This window comes from Nicotiana sylvestris, chromosome 10 (genome assembly GCF_000393655.2).
Source record: "Nicotiana sylvestris chromosome 10, ASM39365v2, whole genome shotgun sequence".
Lineage (NCBI taxonomy): Eukaryota > Viridiplantae > Streptophyta > Magnoliopsida > Solanales > Solanaceae > Nicotiana > Nicotiana sylvestris.
Window position 1 is genome coordinate 134,340,249 of NC_091066.1, and position 18,360 is coordinate 134,358,608.

Here is an 18,360-nt window from a genome sequence, read left to right on the forward strand (position 1 = left end):
TAAAATCCCTATCAAAAACATTAGTGAGCCGCCTTCACTTCCAATCAGAACTTGGAGTCATATTGAGTAATAGGCCGTTTGGCCAAGCTATAAAAATCAGTTTATTTTGAGAAGTGTTTTTTTTTCAAAACTGTTTTTCTCAAAAGTACTTTTGGTGAGCAGCAATTTGTGTTTGGCTAATTAGTTTGAAAAGCACTTCTGAGCAGCAATTAGTGTTTGGCCAAGCTTTAAAAAATTGCTTTAAAGTGTATTTTTCTCAAAAGTACTTCTCAAAAAAGTATTTTTGGAGAGAAACTACTTTTTTCTGCTTCTCCTCAAAAACACTTTTTTCCTTCCATAATTGGCCAAACACCTCAATTTTTGGCCAAAAGTGCTTTTGGAAAAGAAAAAAAACACTTTTGACCAAAAAGAAGCTTGGCCAAACATGTTATAATAACAAACACTAATCACTACTTCATGTTGGAGTGGGTAAAAAAAAAGGCAAGAGGAAAAGAAAGCAGTTGGGGTATAAAGCACTAAATCTAAGAAAACTGAAAAAGAAAAGGTTCAATACATTAATTGGAAAGACCACTGATTATCCAACAAAATGTATCTATAAAGAACTGCTTTGTAATTTCTAAAATCCTCGATTGTCCAAAAAGTAAATAAGGAAAACAGGAATTAACAGCTTGTTCCTCTTCGATGCTACAAAAGGTTTACTCTCAGAAAAAGTGTCCGAGTCTTCTCTTCCAGTATGTGAAGAGAAATTCATGGCAACAAGTACTCAAGAGATAGAATTAAGCTTTGTACTCCGGATTTTCGGCCCTTTGGGAGAAGGGTGTGCTTACACAACAACGTCTACACGTTCGAACTCAATCAGAGACATGTTAATATCTTGATCCACAGAGAAACTGGCAGGTTGACCAACTTCAATACGGCCAAATCTATCAACAGCAAGCCTCATCGATCCTTTGAACATGTCAACTTTAGCTTTTGTCAAGACTAGTGTGGAACCTTCTTGAATTAAATCCACTACACAAAAAAACAGTTAAAAGTTAAGGCATCTTCGATGAATAACTAAAGCGAAATCTTGATTTTCTTTTTCACTTGTGTGGGATCAATACATTCTTGTCCCAGTCAACTACTTAATATTCTTTTTCTAAATGAATCACATAACTTGAGAAACGGACAAGGACAACAAGAGAATAGTTGATATACTTGTTAATAAAGCATCTATCAAACCACAAGCATTAAAGAAAAATAGATAGAGCAATATTGGACCCCAGCAATTTTAAAGACTTACCCCGTCCTCTACCATATATTTCTCGCTAAATTAAGAGACTTTACCAGTTCAAGTCATTTCCTGCTGGTGCTGGGTAAATTCAATAGACCAAGTTTCTTCGTCCTTTCTAGTTTATAAATAGTCATTATCTTTCTCTTTCATTTTTTTACTATAAATTTGTAAAGCCAGGCTTGTTTTTTTTAAAATTAAAGAACTTAAAGTCAACCATATACATGTCACCTTGATGCTTCAACCAGGCAAGCACTCAGATATCAAATATGTTACGAAAAAGGGTGTCCACTGAGATATGTGATTGAATCTGGTAATTTTAGATAGCATTTATTGAAGCTCTTAAATGTGATTAGCAACCAGAATTACTTTTGTAACCAGTTTGGAGGAAAGGGTATTGAATAAGGAGAGGGAAGAATCTACGCCTTTTGGGAGAGCCCTAGAAACATATATTAAAACAATGACACTACCATACTTGTTCAATTACAGCTAATCAAGATACTACCACATTTGTTTCATGTAATTGTCCACGTTCTAACTTAGATAAAGATGTTAGCTTTACCATCCCTGAATTTGGAGCAATCACTTTATTCTAATGTAAGCCTCGACATATCAGAAACTTCAATACACTTCTATCAGAGTCTAATATCTCCTATCTCTATGTGTTTTTTAACACCAAAGAAGCAGCACAGGCGAACACGGAGTGTGTGGCACTCGCACATACTTTCCCCATTTATAGTGCACCGTGCTTAAATATCTATCCAGAAGTCCCAAAATCAATTAAAAAAAGATGAATAAAGAAGCCACACATTTATCGAAACACAATGAAGAGCTGAAAACTACAACCATAATAATGATGATGAGATAGTATGCAACACGAAGACATATTACTTTGATGGTAAGCAACCTCCACTTCCAACCAAGAGGTTGTGAGTTCGAGTCTCCCCAAGAGCAAGGTGGGAAGTTCTGGGAGGGAAGGATGCCAAGGGTCTATTTGGAAACAGCCTCTCTACCCTAGGGTAGGGGTAAGGTCTGCGTACACACTACCCTCCCCAGACCCCACTAAGTGGGATTATACTGGGTTGTTGTTGTTGTTGTTGTTGATAGTATGCAACACGAAGACATATTACTTAGAAAATTATCAGAAAACTCTTTTCAGTGAGAACTTCCCATAATATTAGTCTCTACTTCAGACTTCAGAAAATAATAGACTTAGAAAAAATTGTTGTTTTGGAGTTGCATACATGATTACACTATGAAAGGAAGACCCAAATGTGGGATAAACTTAAATCTTCCATATATTGAGGAGCATGAAACTGAGTAAACGACCAATTAAACATGTAGTTTAACTTTACAAAGGCAAATGATTACAATTAGAAAGCAGGAAAGTTTAAGTGTACATAAGGTTTAAGCAACTCATACTTATGTTGACATGTCTTGTATTTAGATCTAGGGTAGCTTTTCCTGTTTCTGTAGTACAAATGCACCATCCCTATACCAAATATGACAGGAAGCAGCAAAAAATCATCTCAAAATTCTAATCCTTAATGATATTAAAAAGGCTCTAGACAAAAAACCTCCTAGTTATAACAAAGAACCTCCATTTTACAATCTTTACAAAGGAATAACTTCACAAGCATTTTAAAAAAGGGAGAATGACAATAATAGTCTATAACTTTATATTGCACACTTCCTCGTTGCCCAAGCAAACTCATACTTGATTATACGTATAAGGATTAAAGAATCCATACTACTGCTGAGTTAAACCAATAACTGGGTTTAATCATTATTATCATTAGCCAAGGATAATTACATGTCTTTGTTTGATCTTCATTCTTGACCAATGATGCGCTTTAGCATATCATTGGGCAACAAGAATATTGTATTAGGACCATTATTTCTTTTGCCAAATAGTCAAAATTCCATAAGTACCAAAACTTGCACACCCAACATAACTGTATGCATTCAGATTCTAGTAATTCTCCCCATCTTAATTCGTTAAAAGGTTCACGAGCACTGATTCCCGTCCAGCCAACATACATTGAGAACACCACAAAATTCCTGATAGCTAAAGCTAACAATTTCCCAATTTTAAAAAGCCTCCCTATGGATATTCTTCATGTACATCAGCGAGGGAATCTAACAAGCCAACATGTTTTTCCAAATTTCAAATAAAATTTGATCCTTTACTACACCCGTCGAATCCTTTCAACCGCCACTATTATTAACAAGACATAATAAATTTCCACCCAGCGTTTAAAAAATATGCCAATTTTAACAATGTAGACTCAATAATTCTAAATACACTCATTCTTCAGCTTCGACGTAACATGCAATACACATAGCAGAAGTCAAACATATGACAACAATGAAAAACAGCAAAATCATTTAAATCAGTTTACACCTTCAACCAACAATGACAAGATCTTAGCAATATTTGTTCTCAATTGATGATACAAGCCAATTCTAACAATGAAGATTCAATTTTTCTCAATCCCAACGATATTCGGCTTCGAGGGAACATCTAATACAACAATTATAATGTAAAAACAGAAAAATCATTGCAAACCATAAACAAAACATGCATACAGATCAATCCCCACGAAATCAACCAATGATATTAAACTCTTGGTAAAAAAAAAAATTACCTTGATCATTGCGGGCAGTAAAAATAATAATTCCAGTTTCATCACCCACCAAACATTCTGCAAGACGATTTCTCTGTGCAATTGGCTTTTTACTAATAACCTTTACAGTTATATTAACCCCAAAATCTAATGGCCGAAGTTGATTAACTTTTTTAGATCCCACTTGCTGCTTCTTCTGCTCTGCCATTATTTCAACTTTATTTTCCTGAAAACATTTATTTCCCAGAAAAAAATAAAAAAATTGGAAATAATTTCAGGGAATTTTAATAAAAAATCAAATACAGCAAATCTTGACATAAAGATTGTATTTTTTTTTCTTCATGTTTTTGCATAAATTTAGCTGTTTTGATATAAAAAGAGAACAGACCTGAAACTCGATTTCGCCGGAGAATGATACGAGATTTGTTCTAAGAAGAAGAAAATTCGAAGTTTTAAATAAAATTGGCAAAAATAATTTGGTTGGTAGGCCTAACTAAATGCAACTTGGGTACATATTTGAAGTCCTGTTCGTATGTTGACAATCAAATTGGTGAAAAGAGATTTGGGCTTGTGAGGAGTAGATATGAATTAGGCCTCCAATAGTTCGAAAGTCCATAATAAAGCCCATTAATGTATTCTTCATGTAAAAATTCCTTTAATGGCGGTCATCCAACTACTTAAACTAAAAATAGCCGACGAATGTATAATATATATATATATTTATGTATAATTGGTGTAAAATCTATGTATGTCGGATAGAAAAATAAATAATGAAACCAGCCGACTATTTGTAAAGATCCCTTCTTCTATTTTGTGTTTATTTTGAGTTTCCTTGAGGGTGGAACGCGAGTATCATCACGTCTTTCCAGCTTATAATGTGAGTATTAATATTGCTATTTAGGATGGTTAAAATTTGAAAAATGAGAAAACAGTATATTTTGCCTCTCATCAACAGCATCATTGCTGCTTAGGATGGTTGAAATTTGGAAAAACGAAAAAAAAAAAAAACATATTTTGTTTCACATCAACATTCTCTTACCAAATAACTAGTCTTTCTTGGTAAGTTAGTGGATAAAATCTACACTTCTTTGTAACAAAAGTTTAAACTTAGTATAGATCAATTCTTTTTAAACAAAGGAGTCGAAATTCAGAGAGCTTTAGCTATCATGAGGTTGCTATGAGGGCCAACACGCAGGTCATGTTAGTCTCATGAATTTTTTAAAATACAAATGTCTTTTAAATAAATATTTGAAGTTGATAATATCTAAAAGAGAAATGTACGAAATTGGTTTATATATCTACAAATATAATATTTAAAATAAAATTTCCTACAATCATAAGAATGCCTATAAACTTTTTCTACACGTACGTTTAGAAGACATGCTTATTTTTATCCTTTTTTCCAACTTGATAATAATATTTTTAAGACCGAAAAAAAAAGAAAAACAAATCAACTTGCAGTCAAGCAAAATATATATATATTTTTGAAACAAATGTATATATAGATCTACAACGCAGCTTTTATAGTAAGATGACAATGGATGACTTATAGCACTCATTTTCCAAACAAAGGTTATATTTAGCAAACTTTGATCACTTAAGTATATAGTATTGGCAAGCGTGGAGCGCCAAATTTTGTTGTAAAAGAACAGAAGCGTTAGACTTTTTTCTACTTCACTAAATTGAAATGGATAATTAAATATTTGCAAACAAACCTGTCACGGTGAAATTGTGATATATAATTAGTCAATCTCATATTATTCATACGTTACTAGAATATAGTCCCTTCAGGAGCAAAGTTGACATCGTAAAAATAATATAAGGCATGTATAATTCCAAACAAGTTATTGGAAGAAATATTTCTAATGACTATAACTTTTAACAATAAATCATAAAGTAAAAATCAAACAAAACTGAATTACGACTAATATTCTGGCATATATATATTGATAATCAAAAATACTAACTCTATACAAAAGAACAAAAGAAGATTATATCAACAAAACATCTAATTAAGAAGAAGGAGAAGTACACTTATTTGTTAGAATTTAAGAGGTAAGAATATGCAAAAGTAGCATGAATTGCTGCACCAATTGGAAGGACATCCTCATCAATGATGAAATGTGGATTGTGTGGAGGGTAAATAGCACCAATCTTTTCATTTTTTGTTCCCAAAAAGAAGAAGGAACCAGGAACTTTCTCTAAGAATACTGCAAAATCTTCACTTCCCATGAATCTAGGTGCTATTTTGAAATTTTCCTCCCCAACAATCATTGTTGAAACTTTTCGAGCATGTTCGTATATTCTTTCATTGTTTATTGTTGGAGGAAGTGTTGGATTTTCTCGACCATCAAAGTCAATCTCGACCGTACATCGATGTACTGCTGCTTGTGCTCGTATGACCTGGAAATTTAACCAATAAAAAGTTATTACCGAGTATTGTCAAGGAAAAATATGTTGTAAATATAATGTGAATGTCTATACCTAATGAGGTCATGTTATTTCATTCTCCGTAGTTGGCTAGTCGATCGATTACTAAAAGGTAATGACATTGTGATATTGTGAAAGGTACCACTTATTTTATTGAAAAGTTACATTGAACCTTAAAGAAATGAAAAGTCATTAATTTGACCTCTTGGCTCATGACCCTTCTGAAAAAACAAGAGCTTTGGCTATAAATGAGATTATTTTGTATTGAATGCATGTATCAAGCAACTTGAAAATATATACTCCTCTTTCCCGAAACAAATCCCACAATTCCGTCAAGTATTCGTCTTCTCAAACAAAGTATTAATGAAAAAGAAGCATAACTTGTTTGAAGCTTAGGTAAATAAAATGTGCACATATAAACGTTGTAAGAGGCGTGTGGGGCTTTGAATATTGGTCAAACTTGGAAACGTAGCCAAGATTTTTGTACTTACAATTAATATTTAATACTCCTTCCCTTTATTACATAAACATATTTGATTGGGCACGAAATTTAATAGAAGAGAAGAGACTTTTGTACAATAAGACACATATATTTTTTGTGACTATAAATCATTGCATAAAAGTAAATTGTTTATAAATAAAGGAATGGATAATTCTTTTTAGCACAGACTAAAAAGGAAATAAGTTCACATAAATTAAAACGGAAGGAAGGAGTAGTTTACCTCTTCAATTCTTTTCCTCAAACCGTAGAAACTCTTCTTACTGAATGCTCTATAGGTTCCTGAAATTGTAGCTGAATCTGGTATTATGTTAAATGCATGCCCTCCTTTAATCATTGCAACTGAAACTACCTGAAAATTTCAAAAACTAAAGAGATAAGACTTGAAATATAAAAACTAAAATTTGTTGAATAAGTTTGAAACTGGAAATTATTACTACCTGGGATTCAAGAGGGTCAGTTTCTCTAGAGACAATACTTTGCAAACTAATAACAGAAGTAGAAGCAGCCAAAATTGGATCAACAGATTCTTGTGGAATAGCAGCATGACCTCCTTTTCCTCTAATTGTAGCTTTAAAGCTTCCACATCCAGCCAAGAATTCACCAGGCCTAGATGCAATTACTCCACTTTCATACTTATGTACTAAGTGCATTCCAAATATGGCTTCCACATTTTCAAGAACTCCTTCTTCTATCATATCTTTAGCCCCATGCCCTCGTTCTTCTGCTGGTTGAAAAATTAACACCACTGTTCCCTGCAATATTATTATACAGTCAGACCTCTCTATAACAACCATTCACTATAAAAGCCAAGTTTATTTTGGAACCAATTTCCATGTTATGTTATAATATATATATATATATATATATATATATATATATATATATATATATATATATATATATATATATATATATATAACAACACTTCACTATAACAATAAAAAATCTGGAACAAACGAGGCTGTTATAAAGCTTAATTAAGGATTATTTACCTGTAAATTGTGGCGGAGTTGTTGTAATATCTTGGCAGCACCAAGAAGCATGCTAGTATGGGCATCATGAGCACAAGCATGCATTTTTCCATCAACTTTGCTCTTGTGATCCCATTTCGCCAATTCCTACATTAGAAGAATTCCACTTTGACTAGTGACTCTTTTATTGATCAAATTATTCACTTCATAGTCTGATAGATCTTTTGAAAGAATTAATTAATCGAGAATAAATATAGAGTCTCATTCTATAGAGGCATATTATATGATATTTAACTCTACAACTTATAAAAGAGATGGTCACTATAGATGAAAACTAGCTAGAAGTGATATAGTACCTGCGAATTGAAGTGTTTTCTCTTTCCCAATGATGTAATTTCAAAATTCAAGAATCTCTTTGTTATAGGTATATAATATAGTACTATTCCAGAGTAGTTAATAAATGGGTTGGTAGTCCAACTAAATTGTTTCGAACTCTTTACTTAATTCAAATAAACTAAGATCGTTTGACTTTTGAGCAATATATTACTCACTCCGGTCCAAAATAAATAATTTTTTGGCTTTTTTCTTGTGGTCCAAAATAAGTGATTTTTTCAGATTTCAAAAATGAATTAATTATTTTTTTCCTACATTATCTTTGGAGTAATTAATGTTGGAGTATGTGTTAGGAGTGTTTATGTGAAGAGATAGTAAAGGTTAATATGGTCAATTTCATTGCTAATTAATGTTAAAATATGAATTTTTTAATATGTGTGAAAACAACTAAAAAATCACTTATTTTGGAGCGAAGGGAGTAATTAATGAGCTTCTTTTAAGTAACATAGAAGTGAAACCTCAGTAATTGAAGACGTGATAATTTGTCAAACAACAATAACAGTAATTACAAGCCAGTCCCAAATTAGTAGGAATTAACTATATAAATAACGGAGAAATTTATGTGGTCCCAGGAAGAGGGAAAAAAAAAGGAAGAGAGGTCTGACTTATTAGTTTCCATTGGCTTAAATATTACCGCCGCCGCCGCCATTTCTGACAAAAACGGAAAGTAAACTGCCGCAAGTAATTTCTTCTTCTGCCATAGTTAATTTAGTCGCCCACAAAATAAAATAAAAAAATGACTCAAATTTACTGCCTACACCCTAGCTCGGACCGAATAACATTAGTATAAATGAATCCCCGTGCCGTTGTCATTACAAACATCCTTAATACTAAAAACCTCCAAAACCATTAATGAAATACAGACAATTAAAGGTAAGAAGGAAATTGAAGATATGTAGTAGTACTATATTAGGCCTATGGATCTACCTCCTAAACCCCACAAATTCAAGAACTAGAGAAACAATACAAAAGAAAAGATATTTTGATGTTTAAAGTGAATAAAATAATTAAGAGTTTGTACATTATTTTTCATGCTACCATATCAAACTTTTGATAAGAAGAGTTATCTGTCGTTGTAAATATTCTTTGTTTTGAACATAAATTAATAGCTCGTTTGTCCAAGTTGCAAAAATCAGCTTATTTTGACAAGTGTTTTTTCTCAAAAGTAATTTTGGCGAGAAGTAATTTGTGTTTGACTAATTAATTTGAAAAGCACTTCTGAGCAACAATTAGTGTTTGGCCAAGCTTTAAAAAACTGTTTTTAAGTGTATTTTTCTCAAAAGTACTTTTCAAAGAAATGCTTATGAAGAGAAACTATTTTTTTCTGCTTCTCCTCGAAAACACTTTTTTCAATCCAAAAACGCATTTTTTTCAATCCAAAAACTTGACCAAACACTTCAATTTTTGGCCAAAAGTGTTTTTGGCAAAAAAAAAAAAAAATTGGCCAAACAGGACTATAATTGCAGGATTGAGAAAATTCCAAGTAGACCACTAACCTGAATAGGCAAAGCATCCATGTCTGCTCTGAGAGCCACAAATGGCGGCTTACCGGAGCCGATGGTGGCTACAACACCGGTATTAGCCACCGGCCACCGGTACTTTACTTCCATCCGATCAAGCTCCTCTCTGATCAAACCACTAGTCTTAAATTCTTCATAGCCAAGTTCTGGGTTCTCGTGAATTTGTCTCCTTATTTTTATCATCCACTTCACTGTCTCCGTATCATTTGCTAATTTTGTAATATAATCTTTCACGTAAGAATTTTGATCCACCAAAAACGGATTCAAGCACTCATCTTCGCCGTGGCACGAAGGAAAAACAATGAACATAGATAGAAGCACCAAGATTAGAACTTCCTTAGCACCCATTGTTTGTGAAAGTTAAAAAAAGAAAAAGAAAAAAAAGAAATGAATTCAATGAAGAAAGTGAAAACTTATGGGTATTATTTATTTATTGATTTTAGAGTTAGCCATCCACATAGCACATAAAATAAAGATATTTAGATGCAGATATATATATACATATGGAGGAGAGAGAGACAACAAATGTGAAGTGATATTAGTGGATATATGTGGACGAATTAATAGTAAAAAGAATACTATCAGCGGACTAGGTGACACCCCATGAAACAAATGAAAAATGTGCCAAAATATAAAAGGTGAAGATGTGCATTCCATAGAACATGATAAAAATGTCAGAATCATACCTGATACGGCAATAATAGTACATATTTTTATTGATTTTTCTTCTACTTTTCTTCCTTCTTCCACTTTTCTTCCTCCTCTTGGAGCGATACCTTAATTTTCCATCTAGATTTTATATGTTATAAATTATTTTAAATAATATATACGCCATCCGTCTTAATTTATGTGATATTTTTTGACTAAATTCAGAGACGGAGTTTGATAATGAAATAAAGACTTTTGGAAAATCGTAAATCATCTCATTAAAGGTAAAACAAGAATTCTAGAGTTAATTTTATTCAATTTATTTCCCAGATTTTGCATGTGGGATTAAACTTGTGTTTTGGGAGTCCGGAACCAAGGCATGTTCTTTTTGGACTCAAAGGACAAAAATAGGTGGAAAAAACAACTGGGTATCATTTTACATGTAACGCGGTTATTCACAGCTCTATACCTTAACGACACGTTTGTCCGTTAAAGTATAGCGTGGTGAATAACCATGCTATATTTGAACTCTAAATTGGCGGGAGGTATAGCGCATATGCAAGAGGGTCCAATTTCTCGTCATTAAGGCATTTCGGGGGATCATCTCGAGACCTCGAGGCTGCGAGGCTATGATCAATCTCCCTTCCTCGAGATTCGTTGACGCCCGGCCTGACGACATTGTCGGTCGCGGTCATGATGGGACTGGAGAGCTCCCTAGGCATGCAACTAATACTAGCAGAGCTTCGTGTAATCTAGTTGTCCCTTCCCCCTACTTTTGTAATTAATGCTTTTGTACTATGTTGGAGTTCTCCTCCTATATAAAGGGGGTCTTTGACACTTTGTAAGGGTTCAGTCATTGCTCCAATTGCTTCACAAGAAATATACAAAATATTCTCTTTGCTCTCTCATACACTCTCTTGATATTGTTGCTTTCATTTTTTGTCTTCATACTTGTTCTTTATTTATTGCCTATCATTGGCCATAAAGAGCCTCCCTCAGTTATCCCATAACTGTTAGTCATACCCGATTACCCTCAACAGCTCGCGGCCGAGCCTCGGGATCGACCTCGAGGTCCATAATCGACAAGCCCGAGGTCACAAGTAACTAGCCTATCGGTTTGGCTACAACTCCCTCCTTAACTTTAATTTGTCCTAAATCTCATACACTTAGCACAACTGCTTAACAAATTAGTGTGAGCACGTGATTTTTGTCGTACGTGAATTATTCCCATAATTCAAACAAAATAAATTTTTCCCATTGTTTTCAATTTCGTGGATTTTTGTAGCATTTTTGTTAATTGTTTGCTTTTGTTTATGCACGTTTATTCTATTTAATTCATGAAAATACAAAAATAGGCTGCATTTGCATTTATGATTTAATTTGATATTTTGGAATTAGTTAGTAATTTAGTTGTATTACAAAAAATAGAAAAATCACAAAAAATGACACATTTTTGCATTTTTATTTAGCTTTGAATTTTGTAGTCTTCTTTAAATTTGGGAATTAATTAGCTGTGGTAAATATTATTTTGAGTAATTAGCTTGATTTGTTAAAGTATTTAGTTTAAGAGTAATTTGGGATTTAATTTAATTTGAAAAGGAAAAAGAAAAATTGATTAAAAGAAATGAAAAAGGTCAAATAAAGAAAGAGCTGTAATTTACGCTAATTTGGTAGGCCCAAACGAATTCCCCCCCCCCCCAACACCCGTTCAGGCTAGCCCACGACCCACCCCAAAAACCAGTCTAGTCCTCAAGCCTAGCTGAGCGACCCCGTTTGAGTTTTCTCATCTCAACCGTTGGATCAACAAGATCTTGGACCGGAACTGAAGCCCCTTACGTATATAACTGTTCGAAAAGCCCCACCCCCCTCAGAACCCCACCATCCCTCAATCTCTTTCGTCTCCCAAACCTCTAACCCTAGAGAACTTGCCGCCCTAAAAAACTCACCATTATATCCGGTGGCGGCGCAGCCTTACACCGTTTTAACCTACCCAAAATTAATACCCCATAGCCCTCTCACCTTCCTCTTTCCAAATCTTCGACCAGTTACCCTTGAATCCCTGTAGTTTGGCTCGAATTTTAGATCGAAAAACTCGATCAAAAAGCCTAATTTTCCTAAATCGCTCAAAATCAAATCCCGTCGTCCTTAGCCCTCCCTCATCATGATGTCATTGTTGATTTCCCAAAAAACCTGCCATTAACCCCAAGTCCTGAATCTACAACAAGTCAGAAGTCTTCGATTTGTTTTCAAGCTTCGAACTAGCTGGAAATACAGGCTGGTTAGTTGTTCGTGGCAAGAACAATTAATTAGTCTCAATTTCTGGTCATTTCGAGTCAATTCCGGCCCGTGGCATCAATCCATTGGGATTTGACCCCCTTGATTCTATTCTCAGGTAAAGCTTTATCCCCTTACGGTTCTGAGAGTTTCATTCTTCTTCTCTTTCTTTAGGTTTTTTTCCCACAATCTTAGGTTACTCTCATTTTCTTCTGAAACCTTGATGCGTATAGTGTTTAGAACAGGTAAATCATGATTGGTTTAAGTTGAAGATTGACTTGCAATTGGTTCCATTGTTAATTTGCTTAGGCGTAGGCTTAATGAATTGCATCCATGCTGGAGGTTTGGTTCATGCGAATTAAGTTCATTTCTTATTTAATCTGCTCAAATGACCTTCTCTTTGATTCTTCTATGTATTGTGATTCTGGCCTTAGGATGTTTGTCTTAATTTGTCCATAACTAAGAACCCTAGGGACCTAAGTGCACAGGAAAAATTTAGGCAGGGGATGTAATAAACCGTCTTTGGAAGGGTAATTTTGGGATTGTTTAATCTGGGGAAATCCTCGGGCTGGAAGGGTGCTACAAGATGTTGATGAAGAAGATGAAGACAGTGACAATGAAATAGAACCATACAGTAACGGCGCGAATGAAAATTGTTATTTATTTCTTGGGGTGTATATTAAGTTGTTGTATTTAATCTTGTATTGAATCTTTAATGTTAAATATCAATTAGACTTAACCTTATTAGAAACATAATTTTATTCCAGAAATTATGCAAACGGAACATTTACTGACATTTAGTACAACAAAAATAGTGCAATAAAATACTACGTTTATCCTTGATAATTGGGTACATTGGATGAACTGCCACCTGGAGCTAAATTACCACCGCTTCCCAAACCTGTGAAGGACATTTACGGTAGCCGTGTCCTATTTTGGAACATATGTCATATTTACGCGCATAAATGGTATCACCAACATCCATTTGGTTCTGTATCCGTATTTTTTTTGCACTTGCCTTTGACGTACATAATCCTTGTTATACACTATTTTTAAATGGTTCCGGCGGTTAGTAATGCTCAGCACCCACTAGCTACAACTGTCCACTATAGGCGTTTAAGTATACAACAACACTATATTCTTTATCAACGTACCTCGTTGCCGCAAAAAATGTATGTTGAAAGCACTTCATGGCATGTGAGTGTGGCAAGTGATAGATTGACCATTTTCCACAGGAGCATAATCTTATGGATTCATTGACGGTATGTGTATTATTCTCGTAGTTGTGATGCAGACCAGTACAAACTTCAAAGATATTTTGCTTGCTGCAAAAATATATGCTACTGTGCTCGCTTTCTATATTTCTCAAATCGTTTCATTGGTTGTGGCATAAATTCAACACCCATTTCCATAAATGACGATGCACCTCTAGATCTTTCAACAAACCTCTCCGCCATCTGCTTTAATGACATCCGCATCTTGGCAGTGATATGCAATCCACGTGCAGACTTCAATAAGCCATTGAAAGACTTTGACATTTTTGTAGTCAAAATTCCCCATCTTCTACCACCATCCTTATGCAAATTCCACTTATCAAACTCATGTCACATCAACCAGTGATAGGCTTTCGGGTCTTCCTACCTAATCAATTCCATTCGCATCCTGAATTTACACTCTTGGTGACATGTTGCACCCATCCACATTAAATCATATAATTCCTTGTTCGGATGAGCCCTCTAGAAATTGGACTTCAAGTGCCTAACACAGTAACTGATGGTAGGCATACAGTTCCTGCCATGCATGCAAATTATGTACAGAACTTAAAATACCACCCTGCCGATTTGATATTAGACAAATACTTGAACGATGTTTGACAACGTGCTCCTTCAAGTGGTTCAAAAATAATATCCACGTCTCTTGGTTTTCATTGGCAAAAATAGCAAATTCTAGGGGAAATATGCTTCTATTAGAATCTACTGCAACAACTATAAACAATTTAATATTGTACTTTTCATAGACATGAGTACCGTCTATGGATATTACCGGCCAACAATGTAAAAAACCATTAATGGCTGGTTTAAATGGCTAGAAGATATATCTGAATATGAATTCTGGTATTCCCGAACTCCGCTCAAGCTTACATTCTCGGGGTTAAAGTATTGCAATGCAGCCATGTTACCTGGGTAGAGCTGCATAGGACTTATCCCAGTTACCATAAACAATCTCAAACGCAAGTTTACGCCTGAGAAATACCTTTCTTTTGGTAATGTTACATCTATATACCTGGTGGATAGATGTTGTACACTCTTTAATCTTGTACCTTATGGACGCTTCAATGTGTGGAATCAAGACAAGATAAATCAAGTTAACATTTAAATTAAAATGATTTCCACTAAATGTGTTCATTTCATAAGTGTGGGTGCCAATGTATTTCCCCACAATCTACATATTTGTTTTCAACTTTCTCGCATGCAGCATCCATGTACATCCTTGAAACCATCTATGACAATTAACTTGTATACTTCCGGAGATGGCTCATGAACCACGATCTCACGACACTCTTTTATGTTATACATTCGCACCGCCTTGCTTAGGTGCGCTTTATCAGCAAAAAACATATTCTTTGACAACACTATTAATCTAGATTCATCCCACATTGCTGTCCGAATTTCGTTAAGGTATCTTGTGAGAGCATCCACATCCGACATACTTAACAACTGGTCAAGATAGAGAATCTCCCTTGAATGAAACAACACATCGGACTCGTACACTTTCGGTCTAACGGGAGGTGGAGCATGCTCCCTCGTCAAATCAGGTTCATCATTCTCGTACTCATCGTCATCACCCTCATCAGGAAAGGGTGTGTCATCTCCAGACTCATCAGCATTGTTGTTATAATCACTATCATCTTCCTGACTCTGCGTATATTCCAAATCCTGATTAAATATGTCGTCTTCGGGTAATTGAGTAAGGACAGGATCTTCAATTTGCTCGTTTTCACATCACAACCAATAAAATAATGAGTTTCTCAAATTCATTCAACATTACATATAAACTTTGTCACTTTATTTACAAATCATAATCTGTTGATATTCCATGATGCATATTATCATGTTGCTGATGATTTCCGGATGGTCCATCACGATCCAACACACCAAAATAATGTATATTCCAACTGTCCGTTGGTTCATAACTTGTAAAATTCATATTTGGCCAGTACCCCCTAAGGAATATATGAGTGTTAATACAAATACAATATATATAAAACATCATAACACAAAGAAAAATTGAAGTTTACCACTCGGCTTGTGGATTATGTAACTTTGGTAGAAATTATGTCCTCGCTCCCCATTCGCCCACGGAGATAAGTTTAGATCTGGCCAAACTCTTTCAAACGGAACCTATTCGGATAAAGCTGCTCCAGAAAAATCACCCGATTATTGAGGGTTATTCCTATTTTGGTGGAACCTCAATATTGCGAACCTCTTTAGCCTTGACGTACATTTCTAATATTTTTATTACAAGAAGTTCCCGTGTTCATCCGGAGTCAAAAAATCAGTCAGAGTTTCATTGCCTTCGATGTTAAACTCAACATAACAAGCAACCCCTTGCGGAGTAACATAATACGGATATCTTTCGGTTACTTTAATATTAACCGAATGTTTCCTCACACTCATTTTTTACATAACAACGATACCAATATTCGTACTCCATTGTAAGTGGCAACTTAATATGGTACTGTGGAGAACAACTATCGCGTACTGAGTTATTCTCCACCACAACCTCACCACACATCCCTCTCCCCAATATAATGAAACCCTAATTTTTTGCTCTTTGGACATTATGACAAAATGCAAAATAAGTTAACGAATAAATATTTCGGAAGACCTGAAGGATCCTGAATAGATTTTTACCAAATTCCGAAACTCCTTAAATAAGAAAAGAAAATTAGTCTAGGGTACCATAACTGAGGGTATAACACATGCATAATAGGCGCTATATATGTAGCGCCCATTATACATGCGTTATAGCCTCAATTACTGCTGGATCAGTAAAGTTCAGATAAATTATTGGTGGGGCAGAAAAGTTTATATATAGCGCGGTTATTTACCGTGCTATACCTTAACGGACAAACGTGTTGTTAAGGTATAGCGCGGTGGATAACCGCGTTATATATAAAATGGTACTCAATTTTTTTTTTTACATCTATTTTTATTGTTTGAGTCCAAAAAGACCACATTTTTGGTTCGGGACTCGTGTTTTGGTGCTGTGATAAGATGATGTGATTTGATTTTCTATCAAGCTTTTCATATCCCTGGCAACTGTTACTCTGGCTGTACTTGTCCGTGTAGTATGTTTAGATTCCTGGTCTAACTACATGTATATTGATTAATTTTTAAGAAGGTAGGTCAACTTTTTTCTTTTCTTTTTTTTAAAAAAAAAATTAGATCTGCAAATTTGTAGATTATTTTAATCAAAGGAGGATCAACTCTTTAGTTAGTCACCATAAATATCAAATTCAAATCATTCATTGACTCAAAAAATAGAAAATTTTGTTTAATTAATTAACATGTGATACTGTACCTATATATATATATATATATTGGGGAATTATAGACATATAATTTGTCAGTTTGTTCACATAATTAACATGGAAGTCGGGAAAGTCCTCTCTTTTCCTTTGTGCAAAGATTAATTCAACTAATTAGCAAATAATGTTAAACGAATCCCATGCGCTAAGATCAGTTTAGCAGAAAATTCAAAATGAAACAACCGTAATTATATTGGGCAGCAAGCTTTTTATTTTTTATTTTTATTTTAATTTCTAAGGCAATCTGGCATTCCCCACTTTGAGAAATTGAATTCGTTGATTATGATGGTCAAACCATGGAGAAATTAAATGCTATAATCTAAAATGCACGGTAATCATAAATCATGTGTTTGGAGTAATTTCTGAATTCAGTCGTTGAATAGAGGAGTTTTATGTTTTTCTATTTCCTTTTGACAAGAGCGCATTTATTGTGTTTTTCTTACTTTCACTTCTTATTAATGTATTAATAAGGGGTTCTTTACTACTTGTTAGTTGTGGTATTTCACTGGATACAGAGTTTGAAAGCAAAACAGAATTTTTAAAAATTTATGATTTTAAATATGTTATGGTATTTCTATGATTATAAGAGCATATCCTGCATTAAGCAAAAAAAAAGTTTAAAGTTAAAATTTTCTAAATAACAGAAATGTGTGTTTCTAAACAAAGTAAAGAGAAAAAAGTCTTAAAATAAATGGAACAGGAGTATCAATTTGAAGTACACAGGCCACAGCCATTTCGCCAACTTGTAAGCGGGGCGGATATAGAGTATGTGCGCCAGATTTATTTGAATTCAGTATTTTTACCGCGGAATATAAATTTATGTGTAAAAATTTATTAAAATTATAATAAATAGTAGGTCTAAATACATAACTCTAAACATACAATGAGTTGAGTGCTAAAATTCTTAAAAGTTGAACCCATAAAATCTAAATCTTGGATCCGCCTCTGATAAGCCAAACCATTCATATGCAGAGGCGGATCTAGGATTTTTTGAACATAGGTGCACCACTAAAAAAGTAAGGGAAAAAATTATTAAGTGGAAATCGATCCCTATTCCTTTGGGTGAATAACCCAATACTCAACCAAGTGCACCCTTCAGTCTTTTTGGAGCATGGGTGCCAACACATAATATTA

The 18,360-nt window shown here is 34.2% G+C and overlaps 2 protein-coding genes across 2 annotated transcripts; both read right to left on the minus strand.

The window, feature by feature from the left end:
• Positions 1 to 531: 531 nt before the first annotated feature.
• Positions 532 to 4,403, minus strand: LOC104232611 (uncharacterized protein At4g28440-like). Its single transcript, XM_009785860.2, has 3 exons — positions 4,286 to 4,403; positions 3,919 to 4,123; positions 532 to 1,011 (listed from the first exon to the last, which is right to left on the minus strand). Exons 2-3 carry the CDS (start codon positions 4,103 to 4,105, stop codon positions 824 to 826), a joined length of 375 nt encoding a protein of 124 aa, XP_009784162.1. The 5' UTR covers positions 4,106 to 4,123; positions 4,286 to 4,403; the 3' UTR covers positions 532 to 823.
• A 1,327-nt stretch (positions 4,404 to 5,730) lies between these two features.
• Positions 5,731 to 10,174, minus strand: LOC104232610 (IAA-amino acid hydrolase ILR1-like 2). The gene is made up of 5 exons (XM_009785858.2): positions 9,690 to 10,174; positions 7,822 to 7,947; positions 7,267 to 7,581; positions 7,050 to 7,178; positions 5,731 to 6,300 (listed from the first exon to the last, which is right to left on the minus strand). The coding sequence occupies exons 1-5, from the start codon at positions 10,059 to 10,061 to the stop codon at positions 5,932 to 5,934; spliced, it is 1,311 nt and encodes a 436-aa protein (XP_009784160.1). The 5' UTR covers positions 10,062 to 10,174; the 3' UTR covers positions 5,731 to 5,931.
• Positions 10,175 to 18,360: the final 8,186 nt, after the last annotated feature.